The sequence below is a fragment of the Glandiceps talaboti genome, chromosome 13, assembly GCF_964340395.1.
Source record: "Glandiceps talaboti chromosome 13, keGlaTala1.1, whole genome shotgun sequence".
Lineage (NCBI taxonomy): Eukaryota > Metazoa > Hemichordata > Enteropneusta > Spengelidae > Glandiceps > Glandiceps talaboti.
This window is the reverse complement of record NC_135561.1, coordinates 7,851,091-7,875,217: the sequence shown is the minus strand read 5'-3', so window position 1 is coordinate 7,875,217 and position 24,127 is coordinate 7,851,091. Positions and strand designations below refer to the sequence as shown.

At 36.1% G+C, this 24,127-nt stretch overlaps 1 protein-coding gene across 1 annotated transcript; it reads right to left on the bottom strand.

The window, feature by feature from the left end:
* Nucleotides 1-2,683: 2,683 nt before the first annotated feature.
* Nucleotides 2,684-9,092, bottom strand: LOC144444899 (uncharacterized). Its single transcript, XM_078134450.1, has 2 exons — nt 8,962-9,092; nt 2,684-4,714 (listed from the first exon to the last, which is right to left on the bottom strand). The coding sequence occupies exon 2, from the start codon at nt 4,571-4,573 to the stop codon at nt 3,239-3,241; it is 1,335 nt and encodes a 444-aa protein (XP_077990576.1). The 5' UTR covers nt 4,574-4,714; nt 8,962-9,092; the 3' UTR covers nt 2,684-3,238.
* Nucleotides 9,093-24,127: the final 15,035 nt, after the last annotated feature.

Genomic DNA, 24,127 nt, shown 5'->3' with positions numbered 1-24,127 from the left:
TCCAGCTACCTTTATCCGGTCTCCAAAATTAAATTGTCTTAGTGTATAAAATAAAAAGTCCCATTCCAGTGAATCAAAAGCTTTAGCAAAATCGATACAAAGCAGAATACCGGGAATATTGTTTTCCTCGGTGTAGTGCATTGAGTCTAGAATATAGTCAAGCCGAGAAGTGACAAAAGAGTGTACTATTTTTGCTGTTGAAGCCTGGTCTAAAAGGTTGCGGATTTTGCCAATTCTCCATATATAGAGCAAGAGACGCTGACCTGCATAGATTAGAAATATGTGATGTCATGGTCATTGATTCATCAAATGTGGCACCAAGGTCACAAACTACTGAAGCTGAATGAACACTGACGCCCGCAACTTGTATGTCACATCCCCGTGACCGGTCCACATTGCCAAACTTTGATGAGAATCTTATAACCTCAGTCTTGCTGTGCATATTATCATTCATCCATTGTCGATTTTCGTCGACACAATTATCAATTTTTGCACTTGGGACACAATCACGGGAGCAAACGACATACAGCTGAGAGTCGTCAGCATAAAACATATTCTAAACCGTGTTGTTTTATCATGTCTTCAAGAGGTGCAATATACAGACTAAATAACACAGGACCAAGGACATAGCCCTGGGGGACACCACAATTGAGGGGTTGTGCTTCCGACATCACCGACGACCCAACACACTCTCATTGTTCTATCTTGCAAATATGATGTGAACCATTTTATTACAGTGCCATATTTAATGCCAAACCTAGAACGTAACCTGTGAATCAAAATGTTGTGGTCGATGGTGTCGAAAGCAGCAGAAAGATCGAGTAAAATTAAAATCACGTCGTCCCGCCGATCGAGAGCCCGTAGCACGTCACGCGTCATTCTTGACTCGAATGAGCGCAGTTTCTGTACTGTGGCCTTCTTGGTAGGCCGACTGACATTTAGCATACAGATCGTTACAATACAGGTAAGAATTAATTTGAATTAAAGAAGATTTTTCGATCAACTTAGGGATGTAAGGTAAATTCGAAACAGGTCTATAATTTCCCAAACCAGACTTCTTTAACAAAGGGCGTACAAGTGCAGATTTACATGACAATGGAAATTCACCTGACAAAAATGACACATTAATGCTGGGGATACTTGTTGTAAACACTGCTTTATATCAATACTGTTGGTATGGGGTCCTGATTAGAAGATAGTGGGTAATGAACTAATAAGTTTCTCAACAAACTTGATAGAAACTGGTTCAAAAGAGCCCAGACTAAAACCCGAGTTTACAAATGGGTCAGATGGTAGCACAGATAACAATTTCTCGCGAATCTTGTCAATCTTACAATGGAAGAACTTTGCGAACGTGTCCGGTAAAGCAATCAGGTCTAAGTCCCGTAAAGTTGAAGCCAGAGCACCCTTACTTGAAGCCAATGCCATTCAGTTCATGACATGATTAGTCCCGAGTCGATGTGGGTCATATTCCCATGTTATCCAATTTTGCCCTTAATTTCCATATTAAATAAAATATGCAACAAACAACTTCAATTTTTTGAAAATTATTCCATATTTATTTGTAAATTATTCATCAATTAGTAATTGAGGTAAACAGCCAAAATGACGGAAAGAATCGAGATACAACATTTCAAATCTGAGTCGATGGTTTTTATAGTGACAGGTAGTTTAAAAGTAAATAGAGTGTAAATATAAGGTACTTGGATAATGTATAATTCTATCCTCAACATAGATCATTAGCATTGAAGTAATTGTTCTCCTGATTTATGTAATTGATTTGAGGTAAACACAGATAGGAGCGTATTCAGTTATGATATGTCACTTAAAACGGCCAAGGGAAGGGTTGAAGTTAATGCGACGAGTCTGTATGTACTAACTGAGACCTGGCCTCTTCAATCGGTCAAGTCAGCAGCATACAGGATATACATACATACATACATAACACCCACTAAAACTTATCAATGAGTGAGTGAGTGAGTCTGTGCCAACACAGCACTACAGAGATGATTCAAGGCGAGCAAAGGCAAGGCTGACTTCGTCCTAACTAAAACAGGATAAATCGGCCCCACCTTTAAGATAAGTATACACTTAGAGACATCGTGGTTGAATGTTGATTTGTTTCAAGTTGGTAACAGAAAAAACTCAGAGTGGCAACTTTTATTTTTTTTTATAATAAATGTCATACCTATCACCCACACAAACGCTCTACCAATTGTTCACCGTCTAATATTTTGGATTAATTTGAATTATACCGAAAAACCCTGAAGAGATAATAATCATCGAAACCCATGGTAAAGTTGGCTCGGAAAATAGATGTGTCTCTTTAAAAGAAAACACAACAATTATTACCTTGTGGAATGATCTTCGTTTGGAGATTTGTACATACGCACACGTTACATATTTGGCACATATAGTGAGTAGTAAATGAAGTTTCCCAAAGACATCCGAATATTTATGAAAATTAAATTTTGATGCAATATCGTGTATATAAAGGTAACGTCAGACAATATCTACATATTTACAAGTAAAAACAGCAATACTCGGTAACCATAGAAATCATATTTGGTTTCGTCAAAGTTAGATAGATATATAGTTCTGCTTTCTTCTGAAAGGGGTTTTAAAGTCTCAAGCAAATGTCATGTTGGACGGGAAGTGAACGTGTAGTGAGCGTGGAAGTGTTTACAAAGACTCACATGAGTCGCGAGATAAGCCTATGTAAATAGCGCCCTCTTTAAAAAAAACATTAAAATACTGTTGTTTACATACATCAACAACTGCATATTTATGTTCCTGTACACGATGTAAATGAAGATATGGTTGGCACTAATAGTACACGTCATCATACACAAAATGTACATGATACAGATATTGTAAAGAGAAATTACGTCTCTAATTAAAGTCGATGTTCAAAAAGTACTGCTGCTGCCCGTGAAGTGTTATCGTCATAAAACGTAGTTCTGGCTCTTCTGTAAGAGAGCCATTTTCGAAAACGGACGGAAGGGAAGTATCTCGAGAGCTTCAACCAGTAATGTGAATTAATTATATGATGGCATCACAGCGAAACGACGCTGACGTCTAGCAGTCATATGGTTTATATATCCATCGGGTTTTCACAGAACACCGGTCATATAGTACGTACGCCAGTGAGTGTCACTATAGCTAGCGTATTTCTATCTTGTCAATGACTCGAATTCAAAACTGATTCGGAAGCAAAATATATCAACTGTCTTTAGCCCTAAAGCATTCCATTCTTCTCCTTTGTATGTTCTAGTTTTACCGTTGTAGTAACACGTGTTTTTTTGCTATCGGGACTCTCGCCGAACGGCATTTTAACTTCCTCCGAATCAAATTCGCCATCTGTTACATCATGCGTTGTTTCTGGCTGTTGATGTTCGTTGGGATCACCGGGTACTGGCATCCATGTAGGTCGCGCACTTTCGCATTCAGTAAGCCACGATTCAATCCATTCCCGTTTAGTGTCAGTCAGTAATTCATGAACGTGATCTTGAGTGTCGTTAATGTTTTCTTTTTGTACTTCTTCAAGGTTAATCTGGTCGAGACTAGCACTTTCCTCGGCGCGCGATTCCTTTCTTTTTAACTCTGTCGTAGTTTTACTCGAAATTCCTGAATCATCAACCCCTCTAGTTGTAGAAGCTTTGTCGTGTTTTGACTTACGTCCTTGTTTGTCACTGTATTGCTTGCTAACTCTTCTTCGTCCACCCGTCACCGACTTTGCACTGTTTGGCGGTGCTTTGATACGTCTTGCAGCAGCAACTTTACGGTCCTGTTCTTTCCGGTAATCGTCGATATTTTGTTCAGAATATTGTAACCTGTATTTCATTCTTTCCTCCTCCTTAATTTCGTCTGCTAAACTTTTCACTTTCTGCCTGTCAATTGGGGGCGATTCTTTCTGCATTCCTGCACCCTCGACTTTTTGGCCACCACACTGTTTCATCTGTGGGGATTTTGCCTGTTTTTTGATAGGTTCAAGTGTACGTCGATATAATGCTTGTTTCTTCCATGACTTTCTCGTTGGGTACGAGGGACTTTCAAAGAACCTCCTGTCACTGTCGGTTTCGTCACGTTCAAAAGATTTGGTATTAGTGTAATCCACCGCGGCAGAGATTGGAAGTTTGTTATTGTTTCCTGCAGGATTCTGGTCCCCCTTTTTGTTCTTTTGCTTTTTGTTGATAGGAGGGAGGTGGGGGTCACTATTTCTGCGAGGACGGTTGAGTTCTTCGTCCTTGATAGAGGCTTCGTTTTCGCAGTTAAAAAGGGTCCACGATTGTCTGATATCTGGAAGCTGTAGGGGCTTGCTTCTACTTCTGTCCTTCTGTAAACGTTTACGTTTTGGATGCCTCCGGGCAGCAGCTAGACGATACGATTTACTGTAAAGTTGTACGGTGGGAGAATGTTGAATCTGAGGCAAATAAAGTCGTTCTCGTATATCACTTAAATATTCAGTTTGTGATTTCATTTTCTTGGCTTGAGCGTTAGCCTTAGCCCACGTACTCGCCCAGTTCGATTGCGGAGACAGAGAAGTTCCAAAACTTTCTGAAGTTATCGCCATTGATAAATATTATCTTCTGTACTTTGACATTCCAAAGTAGTCCAACTCAAGAGGGCAAATAATTTAAATAGCCAGACCGTTTTGTCAATAGTATCTCAAGGCTGTTGTTCTACCTGGAGCGTTCCTAGCACAAAGTCGTCTCTGCAGGAAAACAAAAAAAAAGTAGAATTACGTACAGGAAGACTGAGAACATACACAAGCATTGAGTGAATATTACCAAGGTTTTTTTTTTCAGTTTTTTAATCACAAAAAATGTGCATTTATTTCTACCGGAATACAATATGTACCAACCGATATTTAATTTCTTTTTCAATCACGAGTCAGCTTGGCGGGAAATGTCGTTTCAGAATATTCGGAAAAATCATGATCGTCAATACCGAATTGAAGTGATATGCGAAGCGCGATAACACTCAGGGGGCCATGGCAAGTACAAAGTGCATATCTGACATATTTTCGTTATTATTTTGTGACAACTTGATCTCATTACTGTTTAAAGGTCAGGGAGTCAAATCCCTGGTTTTTGCATAATATTATCAGAGGAACTATAAGGTTTACGTAAGATCATTTTATTGTTCTAGACCACAGCAACTTTTCTAGCCATCGATATCTCAGTAATGCATCCATGTTCTAGCAGACAACTGTTTTCACGCCTAGATTTATATTCCGGTCCAAACCTGGCCTTTAATCTCGGAGACTAGCTTTCTAGGCTACCAAATGGCTATTCTCAGACTTTATCCTGTACGAGTTTGATCGTGAGTCACCTGTGTGCTGCTATCTCTAATCGAGTATCACTTGTCATTATGATACGTTGGATTATTTTACCTACAATCTTCGTATCTTGAGACTTAAAAGGAGATTTTAATAGCGGCACTGTGTTTCTAAATGCTTACCACAATCTCATGCTATCATTGATCTTAAAGAATGGTGACCGTAACAGTCACTTAGTAGGACAAAGACACTGCAGAAATCCAATGAATATCCTATCGGATTAAATTCAAAAAAAGGTTTTCACACAGGGCGTCTACTCGAAACCCATAATCTCTGTGACCGGTTCTGCTTTTCAATGGCGTTGTGCCTCTGTAAAGAATGACAACACATATCTGTTCACGGTTATACACAATGCACACTCCCATTCCGTTCACAGAATAACATATTGTTGATCCTAATTTGCAAAGAGATTTTTTTTTATTTGGAGTATCGTCAATACAACAATGTTTACCAACTTGTCACACACAAGTACTACTGGCGTCGATTGCCTTGTGTACTGTGATAAGAAAGGGCGCCATTGTTATGATTGTCTATTACCTACTAGTTATTTTGTTGAAGCGAGGTACAGGTCAGTCACCGTACCAGTACCCTCCAAATTACAGAACGTGCGTTGTCGGCTTGATAAAAACAATCCTACAAACTTTTAATTTGTTACATGTTATCGTTTATCTCGACTGACATCTCACTAACACTGTGATGTGTTGGAGTTTCAAAAAAACTTCCAACCATATTGCTACATATTCTTTGTGTTAGCTACCGTTAGGTGTGATCTGCACACTCAAAGGATTGAAATGTATCAGACAACACAATTTTTTTCAAGTTAACTAGCTTCTTTTGTGTTTTCCTAACGTATATATATACCCATGTCAGAGGTGTTCACCTTCTATGTAGGTTTGTAGTAATACATTATGAATATTGCAATGCACCATACATGTACATCCGTGTATCATTTCCTGCAGTAGTTTAGCCTGAATGACTGTGGAGTATGTGTCTATACATTTCTAGACATCTAAACTAGATTGCTCGCCTATTACATGTAATAGGCGGGCATACACACTGCTCTGCCTGTATATATTTTCTGCTGTACACTTCCAGTGAATAAACGTACTTTATCAAATCACAAGTATACATTTCCATCGTATCAACTTTGTTGTAGAACAGGATACCATGCACGAGATCAAGGTCTTGATGCAAAACTGAGTATAAACAACTAAGTCCTTGATAATCTTAAAAAGATTACATTTGATTTGAAAAACATATGTCAGGCATGCCAGTTAGTAAAATATCATATTGATTAAAAAGATAAAAGAAATTGAACTAACCAAAAATACGCACTCTCCCGCGGCAGTACCATGGAAATTATTTCCACGTGTGCTAGATCACAATACCTTCTTATATATTGTGTTGTCAGTTTTAAAAGCATAGTAGTTGCAGTAAAACAGATCGAAGGTCAAAATCTGATCATGAGCTGTGCTCAGAGAGAGGATGTTCAATGGTTTCTATGCTTCGACAGGGAACTGATAGTAATTTACTGCAATCGATAAACAGGTTGAATTGTTTGTTGTTTGGAGTAGAGAGTCCTTGACTTTGATGATGTTTGTAGCAAGGTTAAGTGGAGGCCAGAATATGTTGTGTTAACAACGTAACTTTGATACCTTAAGTTAATTGACAACATTAAAGTTAAATTATTTGAAATTCTTTCCACTTATAGTTCGACTGGCGTCAGTTGCTATCTAGTAACGCACTACATAGTAACTACACAAAACTAAGTGCAGATTTTATTTGCTCGAAAGAGGTGTGATAAAATGAAAAACAAAATATCATGGCGACATGATCGCACCTCTTTGGGAACTCGTAAACCTAACCCACATCTCTCCCCTGTCAAATTCAGTTCCAGAAAGTGATGTGGTTGTGAACCGTTTACCACAGACTTATAAATGTTAGTATTGGACAATGATTGCGCACTCACAAACAATCATATCAACCGTCACCCGTAAACACAATTACAATGTGATGACATGCAATTTTACGAAATGAACTCCTTGGGTTGTAAGAAACCTGGGAATAAAAACTGAATACATAATGTGTCTACAGTCGACACCAAATAGAGTATTTGATTGATTAAGACATTGAGATCAATAGAATTATAAAAACTGACACAGCTAAGACGAAACGTAGACTACAGTATTTCTTCGATGACTTGTACTAGAATCAGACGGAATTCATTTTGGGAAAACATTCTTTGTTATTGTAGGGTAATCTGTATAAAGGTTGTCTATCAGGTTAGCTCACAACATGGAGATATACGTATCTGCAATGTTTGTTTTAAAGTTATGGACGCAATCTTGTTTATGGCTGTTTTAACGATTATGTGAATGGCACCAAGTCAAATAATAGTTATGTTGTGGCGTTATTTCACTGGGAAATGTTAGGTGGTGACGGTGATGATGAGACAGCAAAAGAATTTGTGAAATGACCACAGCATAATATAATACATACATACATACATACATACATACATACATACATACATACATACATACATACATACATACATGCATATATACATACATACACACACACATACATACATACATACATACATACATACATACATACATACATACATACATATATACATATATACATACACACATGTATACATACATACACACATACATACATACATACATACATACATACACACACACACATACATACATACACACACATACATACATACATACATACATACATACATACATACATGCATACATACATATATACATACACACATGTATACATACATACACACATACATACATACATACATACATACATACATACATACATATATACACACTACATACATACATACATACATACATACATACATACATACATACATACATACACACACACACACACATACAGACATACATACATACATACATACATACATACATACATACATACATACATACATACATACATATACAGGTACATCGACGAACCAAAATTAGAGCCATTTTTACAAAATAAGGACATTACCTATTGTTGCAATGTCGCATACCGTAATGCATCGTGTTGATGTGTTTTAAAAACCAGGTTTTCTTATAATTTAAAGTAAACAATTCAAGGTATTGACAAAAGGATTAATTCGACCTCAGCAACCCTCGTCAATCCAACTCGCTCGGCAACGTACAGAGGCCCGAACGCAATCTCAGACTTACTTCAAAACCGATATAGTATCGAGTTGCGTTTATCGTACCAAGCCAAGGGAGGAACGAAGTCAAAAATTACCTATTCACATCCCTATCGAGATCACTGCTATAATTTTAGGACTTTGATATTACTACAAAAACCGTACTGTGCTGCAGTTGCAATCTTGACATTGTATATCGTAAGCACAACCCAAGTATTTGCTTTTAACGACGATACGATACTAGTACTGTTGTTGTTGTAGAAGTGTTTCACGAAGAGCAATCACTGTGTACGCAGGTGTTTTTGTATGTAAGATAAACTTTGCCTTATTCAATGACCATGTTCAACAAAACTATAAGCACACGAAAAGAAACCTGAGTGTCGAAATATTACGACTTCAAGAGTAAACAGCATACCTTAGCAATTGGCTGCATTTACCCATTTCAACCACCTGTTGATGATCAAACGCCTCTCGTTATGCCAATCCATGGCCACATTAAAAGTATCAATGCAGCCTCAGCAATGTGTTAACGATACTAATTGATCCGTCCATGTTTGCATGTGAACAGTTAACTGTACAACTTGGTTTGCTTTATCCTTTTGGCAGCCTCCCTAGGTATGTGAATGAATGATGCAAAGCAAATACGTATTTGGCCTATCTAGTTTGACGCGGGATTACGCTGATTTACGCACACTCGGCCATAGCGTCACGTGTGATGTTTACACCGTATTTAGATAGTAGATATGACATCACATCAAATATGACATCGCGGTATCCGAGACACAATAATAGTGTGTGTGTGTGTGTGTGTGTGTGTGTGTATGTATGTATGTATGTGTATGTATGTGTATATGTGTGTGTGTGTGTCTGTCTGTCTGTCTGTCTGTATGTATGTTTTGTATGTATGTATGTATGTATGTATGTATGTATGTGTGTATGTATGTGTATATGTATGTGTATATGTGTTTGTGTGTGTGTGTGTGTCTGTCTGTCTGTCTGTCTGTATGTATGTATGTATGTATGTATGTATGTATGTATGTATGTATGTATGTATGTATGTATGTATGTATAATGACAAACCAATATTCTAGAGCAATGGACATTTCACACTGACTTAGAGGGTCTTGTTGTAACCAGAACAACCGATCGTGTGAATGTCATTCACAGGCAGCCTTTAGTTGAGTAGATATCAATCGATGGATTGCTTTTAAAACGTTACAGAACGTTGAACGAGCGAAAAAAAACATTCAACGAGTCCTTATTGCTTCTTATATAAATATCTCAAACAATGGGGATTGACATGTGGTCGATGCGGGGTTTTAGTAACCGCACCTTGGTATTATATCCTGAAAACGTGAAGTGGGTGGAATTCTGAACCCTTGTTTTAAATCATTAAATAACATTAAAGCATTCTCTTAGTCTAAGACGGGAAATAATAAAATAAGTATAGTTTCTTCAGACACCCTTTTTTTCCCAAATCGATCGATCATCATACCATTTGTTCAAAATCTAAGGTAATTCTTGTATTGCAACGGATATCAGTTAAGTAAAAATATTATAGTCGTTGGCTCAAGAAAAGAAAACGTAGTAATGTAGGTAAAATGTAGCAATGTTGGTGGAATGTAGGAATGTTGGTAAATGTAGGAATGTTGGTAAAATGTAGAAATGTTGGTAAAATGTAGCAATGTTCTTAAATGTAGAAATGTTGGTAAAATATAGAAATGTTGGTAAATGTAGAAATGTTGGTAAAATGTAGGAATGTTGGTAAATGTAGAAATGTTGGTAAAATGTAGAAATGTTAGTAAAATATAGCAATGTTGGTAAAATGTAACAATGTTGGTAAAATGTAGAAATGTTGGTAAAATGTAGCAATGCTGGTAAAATGCAGCAATGTTGGTAAATGTAGAAATGTTGGTAAAATGTAAGAATGTTGGAAAAATGTACCAATGTTGGTAAAATGTAGAAATGTTGGTAAAATGTAGCAATGTTGGTAAAATATAGAAATGTTGGTAACATGTAGCAATGTTGGTAAAATGTAGAAATGTTGGTAAATGTAGGAATGTTGGTAAATGTAGGAATGTTGGTAAATGTAGAAATGTTGGTAAAATGTAGAAATGTTGGTGAAATGTAGAAATGTTAGTAAAATGTAGAAATGTTAGTAAAATATAGCAATGTTGGTAAAATGTAACAATGTTGGAAAAATGTACCAATGTTGGTAAAATGAAGAAATGTTGGTAAAATATAGAAATATTAGTAAGATATGTGATACGCCAAATAATTGTAAAAAGAAGAGTTAGTAAGATTTTTATCAAACCAGACAACAATTTGATTCCAGTCAACTGATTTCCATATCAGGCCTATATATGGGAACACGATAATGTGAACTAATAGTTAGTGCTTAGTTTCTTCGTGTATATGGTGCTTGAACTTCAAATATTAACTTTTGGAGGCAATACGATTTTCTTGAGTCTTTCTTCGTTACTTAGTGGATCTTTAATTTCATATATTACTAATTCATAATTTCATATGTAAGCGTTTAATGAAACGTAGATTCCAACATTTGGCAATTTTTAACCAGTAAAGAAACATAGTTGATTATTCTACAATTATCCTCAGCAGCTTTGCATCTCAGATGAATAACTCGGTAGTAAGTAAATGACTTTTAGTGTGTTAAATGTTTTTAACGCGTGTTTATGTGATATTGGTTTTTCTCACGGACCAAACCGACCTTCATAGTATACCTGGCTAATTTATAATGACATGTTAATGAATTACAAGGGTTTCGTAACAATACCAGTGGACCAACTTAAATGACTCAAGGTAAAAACATTGCTATATTAAAAGAACGCATTAGTACACATCCTGTTATTGTTTTTGAAGTAGCTTGCAAGCACACTAAACAGTTAGGTATAGACGTGGTACAAATGGACGTGTGTTAGATTTGAGAGTACATCTATTGGTGTTTACTGAGGCAGATAATTGCTGTAAATGTAATGGTCTAAAACATTCGACCTTGTTACAGAGCTATTAAATGGTGATGGCATACCTCAGTCGTTGCTAGCATGTCGACATGTTTAGTCTGGAATCAGTCAGTTGTACCTTGTTCTCAGTCCCTACCAAGCTGAACGTTTACAACACAGAGAACGTAAACTGCTTTCAGCTGAAAGACGTCGGTGATACTAACATTTTGATCGGAATGTTGATGTAATTGGCAACAATTTAAATTTCGCAAACTATATTCTAAAATGGCGACACTTGCAAAACATAAGAAAACGAGACTTGTTTCGTACATTTGGATGTGAAAGTGTTCATTTCTATGAAGAGCTATTTTTGACGACATTTTGTCACGATTGGCAGTATATGCGAGCAGAATATGAAGCAGTTGTAAACCATACAAAACTAGTGAGTACCTGCAAAGTCGATGTGAATATAACAAGTGGTAATCTATTGTTCACGACAAAAAAGAAATTACATTTTCGCAAAAATCGACATATTAATTTGGACTCAATACCTGTACTCGAGAAAATAGTAAAACTTTGGACCCGAGAAAATAGTAATAATTTCAAACTTGCATTTTGTAGATTATTAACCTTGAACCCGTTTAATGAAGTTACGTGATACATGTATTCAACCTCAGACCATTAATGAGAATAAGACAAAACTATTTAATACATCGAAGCTATTCTTTCTTTGTTAGACTAGTTAATGGACAATTCAAATTTGATTTCACGTACAGCATCACACAGGGAACTGCAACAAATTGACCCCCACACCCCAAAACAGCTGTTTCCCTGACAGCATGTGGATGGAGGAGAATGGTGAAGTTATCTTCATGACGTGCAAAATAGTTATCCATTGTGATCCTTGAGGCTACACAAAGGAATGCATTGGTGTGATAGATAAGTGTTAAAAACACACAGTTTGAAATAGTATTGTGTTGTGGGAGGCCGATTTTATAAAGAAATATTAAGTTTTTCCTCGGCAACTATCTGGAAATTCAATACAAAAATACAGGGGGTAGGTTCATCATCTAAGCTGCCCTCTGAATCACGCAGGAATAACTGTGGTTTTGGATATTTCTATCACCAAGCAACAACCCAGTAGAGGTAGTATAACACAAGGAGATTGTTACTTCCACCTGTAGGTAATCGGGGATACAAATAGCATTGGCTAAAAGCTACTACAATGGGGATTACCAGACACTTATGAATATATGTCGAGGGTCTGTTGATAGATAAACTTACAGTCCCAGCGTACAGTTAGTAGTTCCTTCGCGGTGTCAAGCCCTGTGTGTATGAGACATGAGACTGTCATTTTTCACTGCAATTAAAGCTAACATTGTGTTTTTGTCCCACGTATCGTATGCATTTACGTCTAATTTATACCGTTATACAGCGAATTACATTTGTGATAACAATACATACATTCTCAGCAAAATGCATTCCCCAATTGTGGACGTTGAAGAATATAGATGAGATGTTTAGTTTCGTTGACTTCACTTGAGACCACTCAATGTCAACTAATGTAGTTATCTCGTTGCTGGGTTTATGCTACAACAGTGACCTGCCATTTAACCTTGTCATGAAACATGTCAGGTTAGAAATCACTTGATACTTATGTGTAGACAATTAATTATACCGTAACGGGGTAACGATTTCGTCACTTATGCCCTTTATCTGTCATAATGTTGACACATTGTTTGACATGTACGGGATTAGCAGTCCTCTACCGGAGCTAATATTAAAGTTTGTGTAGCGGGTGATAACCACCTCCTTGTCTGAGTTGCCGCTGAAGTCTTATCAGTATTGGATAGTGAAAGACAAAGGGGGACTTGGAGGGTGTGAATTGGGTTGACCTTTGTAGTTCAAGTAAAACCAGTCCGGCAAAGTCAGAAACCATATGCGTGCACATGGAAGTATAGAAGGGGAGCCTCCATGGTCTCAAGAATGAAATGCAAGAGTACGACCCGGACCAAAATAATTTGCCAAAATTACGAGGAGAACTTAATTACGGAGAAAAATAGTTGTGGCGAGTAGTATTAAAATAAGTCATACTACTGTACCATGAATGGAGTAGTGACGGCACAGTAAGGGTTTAAGGATGAAGGGCACAACTGTTACCATTCAAAAGAAACGGTAAACATTTAAAAAACGAATTTTACACAGATCTTCAGATGAGCTACACTATAATATAAGGCACGTCTCGTTGTTCAGTCATATCAGGGCTTGTGAATGTTGTATGGCTTATTTCTTCGCCGTGAACACTGCATGCTGTGTGTGTCCTCACCCGAATGTGTACACTTTTATCTCAGTTATTATCATCACCTAGCGTGGCAAGGGGTGAGACAGCGTGTACTTTATCTTAATCTAGTCTAGCAAGGGTGAGATGGACTAATCCTGCCATCCTGTGAACTTGTCGGGCATAAGTACAATAGACACCGGTGGAAAGATAAACAACGCGGCTCCGCCTTGTTGTTTATCTTTCCACCGGTGTCTATTGTATACTTCAAGTTGCTGTAGACAAAAGATTAACTACTTCAGATAATGAATTAGGTAGCACGCTCAGTTGGTGGTCTTTTGTCATCACATTTATCACGCTAAGAGTCTTATATAACAATTGCATTGATGTCTCGTTGCTAAGTTGCGGGAAGGTATATAGTAGGATATAGGGTGCAAGGTAAAATAACAATTGGGTCAGACAGTCCAGACTTATTGTGAACCCTCATGAATTATTCCGAACGTTTAAATTGGAATCGATAATGGGAACATTGGTACTATTGTTTTATCGTTAACGACTGAAAAACCCTGGAAATATTCGTATATTACAAAATTAAATATAACTGGAACAATGATTGATATTATCTTGTGATCAGTATAAGATAAAAGTCCAGAAACAGAATCAAGAAAGGATGATTACGTTGTTTCAACTGATTTAGCTTTTAAAGGCCAACGTTGTAAGGTTTAAAATTTAAGTGACTGTGAAATAATTGGCTGGCAGCGTTTAAATGAAAAAATGGTCCTGAGCAAAAATGACCATATGTGATCACTGTAGCTCAAAATAACACTAAAGCGAGCACTGTACTCGTCCTGCTTGCAGACGGTGCATGCACATGACGTGGGGAGGAAGGGACGACTTACTCCGTATGCAAGCAGGACTAGCCACTGTATGAATAGTCTTGTTTGACCACGTCTTTCCACTCGGGGGCAAAACCTATACACAGGCTGTGTAACTGTAGTGAGTATGAGAGATACAGTTCCACCTTTGACTTTTAAATATCCACCGTGGAGGTGATCAATATGTGGTAGACAGTCAAAAGTGGTACTTCGTCTCGCACTATCACAAGCTAAGACAGATATTTTGGTCAGGTGGGTAACAGGTAGGATAAAGGTTAGGTGCAGAACGTATAGTGGAGAACCTGGAAATGAATTCTTGGCCTTTAAGCAACGCGTCTTAGAGATATAAAGGTTGTTACAGTCTGTATCCCAACGAGGACCATTCTGTCACCTTGAAACAACTACTTGAACTCTTTAAATTTTATAGAATCGCACACTTTCAATTGTATTGAACACTAAATTTTAATGATGAATGTGGATGCAGTCTAATGTCTCAAGTCTAACATGTCACCTGGCAAGGTGCTCCGACTAATAGCTCAGGATATCTGCCATGGCCAGTGTCCATGCATGGTTATTGCGCTTTCGTAACTGGTATCTTCAAAGTATAAATCGAGACAAAGGTATGCGAATTCGAACGGTAACGGTTACTGATTTTGTGTGACACACGTACGTTAGCATAAAAAGTGTTGTTCGTGAGGAGTAGTCAGACTTTTAAGCCTAAAAAATCTAGGGACCTGAAAGAATATAGCATATTACTGTTGTTATAAGACGCATCAATGATACCTCTATATCAGGCTTCGTCTATTTAGTATAATTAATCTATTGAAAACACATATTTACTTTCTTGCCCTATATCACGTAACTTGGCAAGTCGAATCATCGATATACGTTATCACACCTTTAATAGTATTCATTCTAGTGATAGAAATCTATACAGTCATAAAATTATGGACGTCGATACCATATATCACAATGTTTGAAATAGGGCTTTCAATTGTGAACCATTCTTGTCATTTCCTATAGGTTTACAATGATGTCATTGTAACATTGTGTTTTCGTGGATAAATAACTAACATTCATCTATTCTGTAGTTTGCAATTTCGTTTTTCAAAAACAGTTTTCTTCGCATGTAAAGCTAGGCTGGATACCAACGTAGTTTCTAATTAAACCACGAGTGGAGGTGTAAATCGTAGCGATACCGTATAGAAACTAGACTACTGTCAAAACCGATGTCACGTTATACAAATGGGTATTCGATACAGTAAGGTCATTTACATGAATCGATATCAGTTGAAACGTACCACAGCTGTGCATTTATTTACAGCATTGTAATTAATCAACACAATTCAATTAAATCATATCACAGTACACATGACGGGATATCTGTGTTAACCAGCAAGTGTGATTTTCTTATCACTCATGACATTTCTGTCTTTGTTGGCAATATTTACAACTGTAATAACACAGTCTTACGTAACATCCAGTCAACCGTCATAAAGGCTAGACGCACTAATTTGGGATATTCTTTCAATAAGTTGAGTACAGGAAAGTTTGAGCTGAATTCCACTTCAAGTCAAAATTCCATGATCCTTATATTAAAGAACAATAACTGAAGAATTTCACATTATAATATTCATTTTATTTTCCTGTCATGAATTTGTAATTACCGTGTTTGGATTCAGACCTAGTTAGAGAAATGAATATCTTTTATAGCAATGCCCAATGGCTCACATGGGTGTCAAGACAATAGAAACTAATATCGTATGTCTGGAGATGTCATTCAAGTTGTTTTATTTCCACGATGCTCATAATTATGCATGCCCCATTGTTATCTTAGGAAGCTTATCTCCTATGTGTGACTTATTGTGATTTAATTATTGTAACGACCATATATAGACGGCGTCACATATTTGAGGACTTGGGTTTTGATCGCCTCGCGGTGAGCATCTCTCCTAGCTCTGGCTTTGGAGTGAGTCCGAACTCTTGGCTTTGATAAATAAAATCTATGTTCCAGTTACACAACATACATCGTCTGGTATGCAGTTTATCCGTTTACTATAAAACTGGCTGATATTGACTTGATGATCATTTTAATGACACCGAATAGTTCCAAGCACAAGGTCATTTTCAAGGAGTAACCAATTACAGGAGGGGGGGGGGGCTCAGTGTTTTATCAGTTATCAGTTTTATTGATCCTTTTATCAGAAGCATTGAAAATAATTCTATAGATGCAAACTGTTAAATTACACCAGACCAAGTGAATAGACAACACGGGTTTTTCTATCTCCATAAGTTATCGGAAGAAATCCTTAATGATACATTTCAAACCATTATAATATTTGTTGTAAATCATTATATTTACATCAATATTACAATATTTCACCATGATTTCAGTTTCATATGCTCAGAGTATAACTTTATTATCGATCAAAAGTCAACTGAGCTTCCTGGCCAATATTTATAAAATACGTAACTCAGTACACTGAACCACAGTAGATTCTCACAGAGATAACTCGCTTCACCCACTTGAGTTTTGAGATTCAGCTGTTCTAAAAAGGTTGTTGACTCCTATATCCAAAAGTTGAACCACCCACGTAAGTTTTGAGATTCAGCTGTTTGAACAGGTTGTTGACTCCTATACCCTAAAGTTGTACCACCCACGTCATCACCGGACATGCAATGGTACATATATCTAATTTAGGCAATGTAAATTACAATAACCTGCTATAAAGCATACACATGTGCACACCTGACATATGTCACACTAAACTAAATTCTTTGATCCCTGTATGTACAGTCAATATAATTACTCGATCTGGGACTGTTTGTTAATCACACGTACCACGTACGGGTCAAAGGTCAACCTAGCTGCAGATTAGAAATTCCATGAGCGACTTCAAGAATCCTGTCATTATGGATTTTTTATTTCATGTGAAATAAGAGAAATGTCACGAGACATTCTAGCAAACATTGGCATACATACATTAGTCTAGTTCACTAGTATCCCGGATTTGCACATCGTGTCATCAACCCCTGTATAGACAATTTAAAGGTAAGCTTGATAGATATGGATAAAACACATTGCGTGGATGCCTAGGTATATGCTATGCTAATCAATTTGAATAATTTGAATCAGCAATATTTTTTTTAAATACATTTTGTCTTTTATAAAAAAAAAACAATTTTACAATACTGAGCAAATGTTCAATTTATTATTTATATTAATTTTAAGGAAAAATGTTTTGTAATTTTTTAATGTAAATTATATGTAATCATCTACAGATGAAGTAATTTTGACTTATGTTATATCGAAAAGTGATTTTATTTCGTTGCCTGTAATGCTACATTGAGCATTGTATTAAGTTAATTCGATCAATCGGGCTCACACCATTTTTCGAAATAGCAGTGCCGGAGGCAATCATGATGTGATGTGATGTGACAGTGGGAATACACGTCTAGGCTATCATCTATAATGACTAGATCATAAAACTGATATAGTCCCCTTCAAATCCATTGATTTGATTTGATTGAATTAAAGAAGTATATAAAAATAACGGTATATATGATGCTTTGAATGCTAATCAGATTGCTCTTTTTCAAAATGCAATAAATGCCACGCTTGATTGAACCCATCTTTATTACAAAATAAAGAACGCATTACAAAGACTTTCGATTCTCGTGAACAGAATTTAAATTCCTTCTAATAGAATATTAAGTGTATGTATATTATGACTTTTCAGACATTTATCGAATGATCGAAAAATGCTATACAGTGATCTTGGAAGACTGATATTTTTCATCATAAAAAGGGTAATGTAATATGTCAACATTGTTGTTTGAATCAGAGTTTGTTCCTGTACAGATGATTTCCGTTAGGAAACAACAAAATATATGTAAAATAGTCAACGCCCACCCCACTCACGTATGTCTGTGTGTATGTTCCTATCTCAGTCTATGTATACTTACAGTACATATATTACTTGGGACTTTACATGTATGTGTGTGTATGTGTGTGTGTGTGTATGTATGTATGTATGTATGTATGTATGTATGTATGTATGTATGTATGTATGTATGTATGTATGTATGTATACGGTGTGTATGTATGTATGTATGTGTGTGTATGTATGTATGTATGTATGTATGTATGTATGTGAATATACATGCACACATGTATATATATATGTATATATGTATATGTAATATGTATATATATATGTATATATATATATATATATATATATATATATATATATATATATATATATATATATATATATGAGTGTGTGTGTGTGTGTGTGTGTGTTAATAATGAAACATTCGCATTTTATTTTACCCTATTGTCTTTCGTCTTATTTAAGAGCAAATATTAAGCAACATGTTTGTATCACATGTTCAAACAGTTCCAGGCATTTATTAATGATGATTACTTTGATGTGCTATAAAGTCCGTCAATGTTTGAATACTTGAATGATTGCTTTTGGTGATTTCAAACCAAGTTATTATCATCGCCATGGTAACGGATTATAACACGAGTACGTTCATCTTTATTACTGCTCCTTCGCTCTTTTTTCAGCGGTTGAAATCAACACCTTATAATTTACAGTTTGATGAAAATTTAACTTATATACATAAATTACATCCATTCCCATCAAATTAATATTAATCCCAGGGCAACCATAATTCAATAATACTATGTCAACGCAAAAGCAGTGTTGTTTATCATGAATCCTTGAGAATATTTCGCAGTGGGTATTACAAAAAAATTACAACAAAAAGGTCATTGCTATTCATCACGTGAATCTTGTTTTCATTAATTTCAATACAAGATTAATAATCACCGCATACTCCAATGAAGAGTTCTCAATTCGAAGCTCTATAACCCATTCGCCTAAAATCAGATTCGAAAGGATAGTTTAATGTTGCTTAGCAACGCCTCAATTGTACGGACGCAACTTAATCTGTACGTCTATAAAAATACTTAATATGATCCCTACTCTGTATATTGGTATGGTTGATGTCATTAATTCAAGTCAATATGTTTGAGAACAAAACAAAACATTGTATTCGCTATAAGTAAGTTGCTGAGTTGTGATTTATAATTCATCTCAAGATATCCAATTACTCCACCATATATATATATATATATATATATATATATATATATATATATATATATATATATATATATATATATATATATATATATATATATATATATGAAACTACCCCCCCCCCCCCCACCACACACACACACACACCCCAAGTGAAATCTATACATTCCCACTCCCTAAGGGGAAAATCCAACGTGTTACTTAATTTTCTTGTTGATTTCACATGTGTTAGAAATGCTACTTCCTGTATATATATATATTGTTAAAATTGCGGTTATGTCAACATTATCAGTAACCAACATGATATATAAACCCATTTGAAATTAGAATCACTTGATGATTTAATGATTTGTGAAAAGAACATACAACAAGCATTGTTGCAGGATTCAATCAGATCGGGTATAATGTCCTGACCGAGAGTTATAGCTTCCATTTTATTTCTGACGTGTTCAGAGTGAAGTGACAGGTCACCTTATTATCTGTAAGACATAAATTCCCCTCGGAGAGCACGATGTATTGAAAATAAACGAACCGTGACTATCAATTAGGTTATATTGGATAAAGAATTCCCCTGACTCGCGAGTCAAGAGAGAGAGGGAGAAGGTAGAGTATGGTTTGACTCAAGACCCTGTCTAGTAATATCAAGATGCATTGTATCTATCTATATATATATTGTAAGTTGTAAAATCAACCCTTCAAGCAAATCAATGGAGACACTCCTGGTTCTCACCAATATGATTGGACCACTACTGTGTAGAATAGGAAACGATTTCAATATTGCGGCAGACATTGCCTCATTTATCAAACAACCTAGTATTTGGCCGAGGATCGTTGCAACTAATAGACTATGGAAACTGTATGTTTATTGTCTTGTACGAGATTGTTGTAACACAGAGAACTAAGAGTCGACAAAGTGTTTGAGAGAATTATTTTCTGTGATTTATTGCAACAATTCATTTGACCAGGGAGTGACAAAACTATAAAGCCATATGTATTTATAAATGTCTGTTAAATAAAGTATTGGAATTATTTTCCCCGATGAAAGGGCAGACCATGCCTGTTGGATAGCTAATCACTAGATGAATTGTTAATTCAAGTATTTGGTGGGAACGGTCCACGATTGGTTAAAATTAGCTGACGCATGTTATGTGGGTTTTTGTCTGCGCGTTTATATAAAAGAAAATATTGCCATCTTACTCATTGGCCGAAAAGTGTCACGGTTACACATCTGATAATTTGCCTGTGTAAACACTTCCGTCCGTATCAAGCCGTACCTTCAAACCTATTATAAACAAACAAACTACAGTAAATTAAAACAGGTGTCAATTTAATGGATATCACTTAAACTGTTTATTTATAATAACAGCCAGATGACGCAATGAACCAATTACGAAAGCTCAAAGAAAAGGTAATCATATCCAAAAATTATCATATATGTCAAAGTTTCAAAGGTTCTCGTGAAAAATGCCTTAGTCGTTTAAATTTACTTGCCAACCGAAATATATATATGTTCAGAGTGTTATAGTACACTTACGTATTTTAGCATTTTTAGGTTTACTGTAAGTTGCCATGATCCCTCACCCCACATAATTTAAGGGGTGCTGCAGTGTTTGACAAACACAAGGCTATAATAGTACCAGTGTCACTGACACCAATCGAACGGCCCTAATAGTCCAAAGGAACAGTATCAGTTCTATTATTAATGATTATGACCACATCACAATATTTGATTTTGATGAAAACTAAAACACCGGTTATCACTTACTGCGCGAAGTATACGGCCATAGGGAATCCGAATTATGACGTAAGAAAATGATATTAGGACGGGGGTCAGACTCGGAATTATGACGTTCACTAAGGGTGTGATGCAAGGACAAGGTGAAATGATCAAAGATATTCTGCCGCCGATTAGTTCTTTAGGAACAGCGTTGATAACCTCAATTCAAAGTTTTTCCTTCAGGCATAATCTTAAATCTGTTATTTAACGATGTTTTCCCACTTTTGGGAACTACATCATACTTATACGTCAGTTTTATAACCATGGTGTGTTTTGTTATTAAAGACTTCCTCGACCGGTTTAACTCACATTGCTGCTCATTTTTTAAAGTGAAAATTTACATTTTTTTTATCCACTTCAATAGTATATGCCATGTTTCAGTATGAAACTATATCGGCATCTGTTATGTACTAAATCGTGCCTACCGGATATTATTTTGAAGCTGTTGGAAACATCAGAAATCCCTTAATCCAAAATGCGTGAAATCATGACCAAAAAAGATGTGTCCCCCGGAGAAGGTAATCCGTACTCAACCAAACTATATGTACATGTCTACATTTCAGCCCGGTATAAGCCATGTCGCGTGAGCTCGGAGGGATATTTCTGTTTGTGGGGGTTCTTTTGATATATTAGAATTCCTCTATGAATGTTTACGCACATGATGTAAAATATTGAAGGATTAGTCGGATTACCGAATGGTAGCATTCCATCACGACATCCGTACTACTAAAGCGCGATGTAAAAATTCAAATACTTTGCCGAAATCTGTTGAACAATACCAACCAAAGAATATTAAAAAATGTCAAATAAATCAAGATGGCACTTTGAGAAGAAAAATAACTAACTCTTTGGATCCTGACATGTTGTACAAAAATGCAGACAATAAGGGTGTTTATTATCCACGCACACGTACGGTCTAAATTTATAGATGAGAACCCGTTTCCATGGGAACGTCATTTGTTATTCTTAGTGAGATGTGTTAGGTGCACATATATATGCTTGTGTACAATTGTGTTGGCTGTTCTATACAACTTGATTTGAATTTAAGGTCGACAAAATTAAGGTTATCGTATCTGATCGATCTATAAATGGGTATCGGACGAGGCTTACCTCTGATACCAAATCAGAGATCGTTGTTAGCACGATAATTTCCTTCAATAATTCCTAGCAACTTTCAACGCTTTAAATTTTGTATTGTGTATTAGCTTATATTTTGTCCACATTTTAAAAGTAGTGTTTAAACACAAGAAAACACAATATAACACTCCTTATAGCTACCTTGTTAAATTTTAAAATCGAAACACAATGTAAAATCAATGCATCCACACTTACCTTAAACTGTGGGCTTTCCCTAAGGGATGTACACAGGTAGAATTAGTGTTTACAATTGACAGCTTTCACAACAAGCAGCATTTCGTTGCCAATCTCTTAGACATTTACTTGTCAGCACTTTACTTGCTGCAGTTTTCTAGGACTGATATTTCACAATCACATTCGTGTATTTCTAAATGTCCGTATACCACAGAGACCACACACTAATCGACGAACGTCCAAGTTTACGATGACTACGTTATTCATATGCAGCCAGCCAGTCGAGGCGACATTATTCATCAACTGCCGAACTATGGCTAGGTATCCACTTCTAAAATAATGGCTTCCTGTGGGCACCCTAAGTTGGTTGATATTCCATGTCTAGTCGGTGTTATTTCACCGGTTTATTACCGCATTGGTGATATATTAAACGTCACCATACCTGTGTAATTAATCGTAACATTATAGGAATTGGCTTGATGCCAATTTTGATTTGAATAAATTGAACTTCAATATTGCATCACCCTAGGAAGATTTTATATTCATTAGATCTTCTGATTCGTTTATGTAATGTTAGATTTAACTCATATCAACATTTACTCAGCTAACGAATTGTAAATTTAGGGCAACGATATGGCCCCTCTCGAGTGTTTATTCAATTAATGCTTAAGTGTATATTTGATTAATATGGTTGTATGTACACATTATAATGTTGTCTCGATGTATATGAAGTGAATTTGTCTAAATGAGTTGGTTTAATGTGTGTGGCAAAGTTCATTTCAGATTAATATAGGAAATGATATCTAATTTAAAATACACTACAGCTCGTTTTATACTACTGTTCATTGGCTCTGTTTGATACAATCACCCAGAAAGCAATAATAAACTGCACGTGCTACACTGTAGTAAACTTGAATGAACACAGTTTATTTCGACATTTTGTGTACGTGAAATTAGCTAAAAGTGCCTCCATGCACAGACGTCAAAATATTGGCGTCTAGTTGCAGAGTCTTTTAAATGGTTTACTTCATAATAGACACAATGTAGCAAGATATTGATATAGGTGGTTCGGAATTACTTGTGGTTATTTGCCTTTCATCAAATAGCTTTAATATTATTCCAACTACAAAATATGTTGACTCATGTCTAGAAATGACTTGTGTAGATATTCAAGTATAATATAAAATGACGTAATGATGACGTAATTTTGGGGGTACTAGCATATTCGAAAAAATACCTTTATACTAGTATAACACAGTATCGTGT

Coding starts and splice junctions, on each gene's coding strand:
- LOC144444899 (XM_078134450.1), bottom strand. CDS start 4,573: ATGGCGATAACTTCAGAAAGTTTTGGAACTTCTCTGTCTCCGCAATCG.